General features: G+C 33.6%; 1 protein-coding gene across 1 annotated transcript in view; it reads right to left on the reverse strand.

Annotated features, from left to right (window-relative positions):
* Window positions 1-2,751: 2,751 nt before the first annotated feature.
* LOC106106378 overlaps window positions 2,752-4,757 on the reverse strand; it is a 7,393-nt gene continuing 5,387 nt past the window's right edge. Inside the window, exon 5 of the mRNA XM_013286955.1 lies at window positions 2,752-2,820. Within this exon, the coding sequence (XP_013142409.1) occupies window positions 2,752-2,820 (69 nt within the window). The remainder of the gene's footprint in view (window positions 2,821-4,757) is intronic.

Here is a 4,757-nt window from a genome sequence, read left to right on the forward strand (position 1 = left end):
TCTCGATAACTACGTCTCTGGCATAAATCCGAAACGAATGACACTTCACTTTTCAAAATCGGTCAAGTTGTACCGACTGTAAAAGGTTACAATGTTAAGGAAATGCCCGCCAAAAGTTTTATCTTGCCGTCTGTCGGATAAAAGTAAAAATGCTTTTATCTGATTCAATAAAATTAATGTTTTTAAATGATTTCGGCGCTGATGCTTTATATGGTATAAGCCTAGTTTCCAGTGAAGCACTCCGATAATGTAATTGAATAAAAACAAAAAATATTCTTCGAAACTGACCTGCACTTATATAATTAAGTCGTTTATGTATTATTTAGAAACCGATGGACCTTTCGTAGTGACTAATGCTACTGGCCCCAACGATCATTAAATTTTAATGGGCTTTGTCGTTATAAGTACAGTTAGCGTCGTACGCGGTGTTCCAAGGAACGTTTGCTTACAAAGCGTAGCTTGCAAAGATAAAGGTTGAAGAATGTTGTACAGTATTCCGAAGTACAAATCACGTTTCTCATTTTTTTAAAACGCCCAAAATAACGTTTTTTAACGATCAATTTCAATAATTTACGCTCCTTGTTACATGTAAGTTTAAGTTAGTTGAGAGGAGCTAGGCAAATGTTTTCTGTAACTGTAACACTGCGAACTTATACGACTGTACCTTGAAAGATTCGGAATATTTTACTTATATGTACTGACATTTATTCAAACGATTCATAAAAAACAAAGACTTTGTGTATATTATAAATAAGCGTGGAAAGTAAATGGTGATCAACAAACACGTAAAATGTGGAACGTCCTCCAAGTTGTTGTTTTGGACAGGTCGGCCGCACTAGTGCATAAATTTTACTGTAGAGACGCGATATAACGGAATAAATATGGAATTTTTCGAAACTAAATTGCTAAAAAATAATAAATTTACTGTTCGTTGTGATTTTTAAACTGCCTATTCTATACTTTATAAAGTCTGTTTAAAATGGACACAAACGATGAACCGTGGTGTAAGTATGCTTGATTTTTACAAGCAGTGAAATATATTAAAACTGATGTTTTAATAGTCAATACATGTAAGTACATAGTTACGCTCGTTATCAGCGAGCAATCGTCTTGGAGCAATTAGATGCCGGATGGCGAGCAGCGCCGCCCGCACAGTTCACCCAGCGGCCATTAAGCTACAATCGAAGTCGTAAAACAATACGTATCTATGCCAATATTGACAAATACATAAGTATTTATAAAACAAAACAATTAATTCAGTATCTCGCAAGTGTAACCGGCGCACAGATAAACATAACGGGTAACTTTTTGATGTAAGCATCTTTTACCCGTTACTCAGTTATACCAGTTTACACTTTTACTGCGACGTACTTTACATACAAGGAGAGCATTGTTATATCGTGTTATAATCAAACTTATAGAGATAAGGAGCGGACTTCGACATTTTGTAGTGCGTTTTGTTTTAATATGGTCGGAGACGAGGCGCCGATTTTACATAATTGCTGAATAATTATTTTGTCATCGATACGAAAGTGGACATGACAAGAATTCTAAATATACTAAACACCGGTTTCATTTTTGTTAGTATATATTGTTAATAAGCTCATTAAACTGATATAAGTGAATACCGCAATAAAGGTTCTTGCATTATTTGAAGTTAGGATAAGTTTTTTATGATTACTTATGTTCGGCAAACGTAAAGTATGTCTATTTTTGACCGACTTCCCAAAAGAAGGAGGTACTCAATTCGTCGATATATATATTTTTTATTCATAAGTTATTAAAACATAATAAATCTCATGGATGTTTGAATGTCGTCAAGTTGGGAATTTGTCGTGATGATGCAATTCTCCGTATTCTAGAATGAAGCCTGCGGCGGCCGATGACACCGTCGTAATATATTTATTTCATATAATCACTTCTCCGTGACAAGTAAATGGATTTTGTAAGAAAAATTCAATAAATATCAGTTAAAAGCTTGAAAAATAAAGTTCCAGAGTTTAGTTTTAGTTGAAGATAATTGGACACAATTATTCAATGTATATTATAATAAAAAAATGTTAACATAATATTGCGAATGCGTCGTCTTAGAAATTGATATTATAAAAAAGGTAAGAAATACATAATTTATTCATTGAGATCCCCATCCATTCTTAAAGAACAAGTTTGTCGGAATATCAAAACACACCTTTTTTACAAACACGGAGACATAACTTGTAGGTAAGTTGCATCCAGATCGATCTAAAGTTGTCATAGCTAGAACTTGAAGTACTGTTGATTTATTTATTTTTTGTTCTCGCATTCAAGTATACAAATAAATACAACTATAATATCGGTCCGTAGTTTTACTGTATTTGTTAACGTATGTAAGAATGTATTTGTGTCCTAAGATAAAAAATGCAATGCATTAGCAATAGACTAGGCTATGATTAGACAATGAATTTGTATTCGTGGGCACACCACCATGCACATCGAGCTATCGGTGACATCAAAAAGGGATGATAAAACAAATAACATTTTGATGATAATACTTCTACATTTATTTACGTGCCTTTTGCGATACTTCCAATCAAACGAGCTATTTTCCATTCATTATAACGTTGACAAATATCTATAATTAAGTAAATAGAGGCCGTAGGCGATTATTGGCAAATGTTACGAAACTCACCGGCATGAGGAATTGCCAATTAAGTTTGAAGGCGAGCGGGCTCCGGCATGGGCCTTCCGAATTTATTACGAAATAACAACACTTTAGGAGCACAACTTTTCAACAATCTCACTTTCACCTTTCACACACGCGTGGTGCTTCATATACTGTACCTAATATATATCGATATATTGTTTTGATTATAAATATATTTGTAATAGAAGCAGTGGTCTACTTGGTGGCTAGCGACGGTGTGAGCGCGGCCGCGGCCGGAGCGGTGCGACAACACGCGGACACCACACGGTACTCAACTTATCGGATATGTTTTTGCGTTAATTCTAAACATCTTAGCAGAAATACTATCAAATTTCCTTGAGAAATCGAATTGTAATTAAGTAGATTTAGTGGAAAACAAAAATGTTTGCTGTAAGACCAGATGACATCATCATAATCAACTCCTAAAAATCCACTGCTAGTCTTTTCTATTGTTACATTTATTTAATATGCAAGATTTTTTTCAATTATTAACTAATTAACCTGGGACATCAACGCCAAGCTAATGATAACAATTGTAATAGCAAATCAAATTAACTAATTGTTGGAAGGAATTTGACAGGTTACGTTTATTTTGTAAATAACTGTGATTAGATCTGTGATATTCTTGTAATAAAACGCCGTAATTTATTAGTACGTATTTATTTTCTAACCTATGTTTGGAATATTCAAACAAGTTTTCGATAGCTTTAATTATTTTAACGTAACAAACAACACTTAGTTAATTAAAGGCAATTTAGTCGCATTTCTATGGAAGGGTTATTCGCCAACGAAGATACAATTTGCTTGGTTGAAATAGGAGCATGTATGCAAATAAAATAGAGTAAAAAAAGTGTATCTCGTAAACAGTATTTAGTTATGTTATCCTACATTATTAATGTTTATGGTCACCTTGGCGGCAGCGCGGACGCAACTACGAAACCGGTCTCTTGTGATTAGATCGAATGTTTCCATTTGCTACATTCTTCCGGCTGTCCACGATTTTCTTTTATACTATACAAATTACATTTGATGTCCTCTGAGGGCAAAAGGAAAGGACTATGTCTAAGGACTGACACAAAATCGAATAAAACAAGGAGATTTACAAGTTATTAATATTTTTGACCACTGAGGCCCTTCGTAAAAAGACGATGTAGATATTCGAAACGGATTTTAGTCGTTAAGCAATTAACGTAATACGACGTTACAGAGGTTTGTAGACAGGTATGCGTCGACGACATCATGCAAATATCATGGTCATCATATTTGCCCGCTACATACATGTTTGTTGCCCTCATATTCAATATGGCATAGTAAAACTGTCCAATTTATATTTTGTTAGTATAACCCCTATCCCTGTAATGGCCGAAATAGTTGTATCGACGGTTCGATGTTGTGTTTTGGACGCGACACTTGCGACGAAAGTACGATATTGGTTTCGCAAGATTTCCGTTTCATTGTGGACGAAAGGATACTTTACAAACGCATATACTGGAGATTAAAAAAAACTGAAAGGATAAAGAAAAAAGATTTGTATTTTTGGATTTTTGTATATATTCGATTTGCGTTAAAAACTACTGAGCCGATTTCAAAAATTCTTACACCATTAGAAAAGTTATTTATCTAAGAGCAACATAGGAGCTATATTTTTTATTATTTTCTTAATTCACGAGGTTTAGTTGCGCGCAACAGTTAGTTCCGATATATAAAAAACTGTATAAAAATTACTATATATTTTTCCTGCTATTTTCGATGCCCACGATACAGGCATTGCCTAGTGTGGGCATCACTAGATCAATCAATCTAATTGGTTATAACTTTTATTGTTAATTGTTAATCTGTTATTTTTCAATAAATTTCAATTTCAATTTCAATTCTGAGCTCGCTGGTTTTATCAAAATGTAAGGTGGTGAGTTTCTAAGATATATTGTGCCTATAAGATATTTAAAATATTTACAACGTAATAAAATGTTCCTAACATATATATCACGCAGGTATCATGATGAAATCATGTGTCAATATTTATCAATATTTTACTACCTTAACTGTAGACAAAAATAAAATTTGTCTCATTATA

This window comes from Papilio polytes, unplaced genomic scaffold, assembly GCF_000836215.1.
Source record: "Papilio polytes unplaced genomic scaffold, Ppol_1.0 DF822178.1, whole genome shotgun sequence".
Taxonomy (NCBI): Eukaryota; Metazoa; Arthropoda; class Insecta; order Lepidoptera; family Papilionidae; genus Papilio; species Papilio polytes.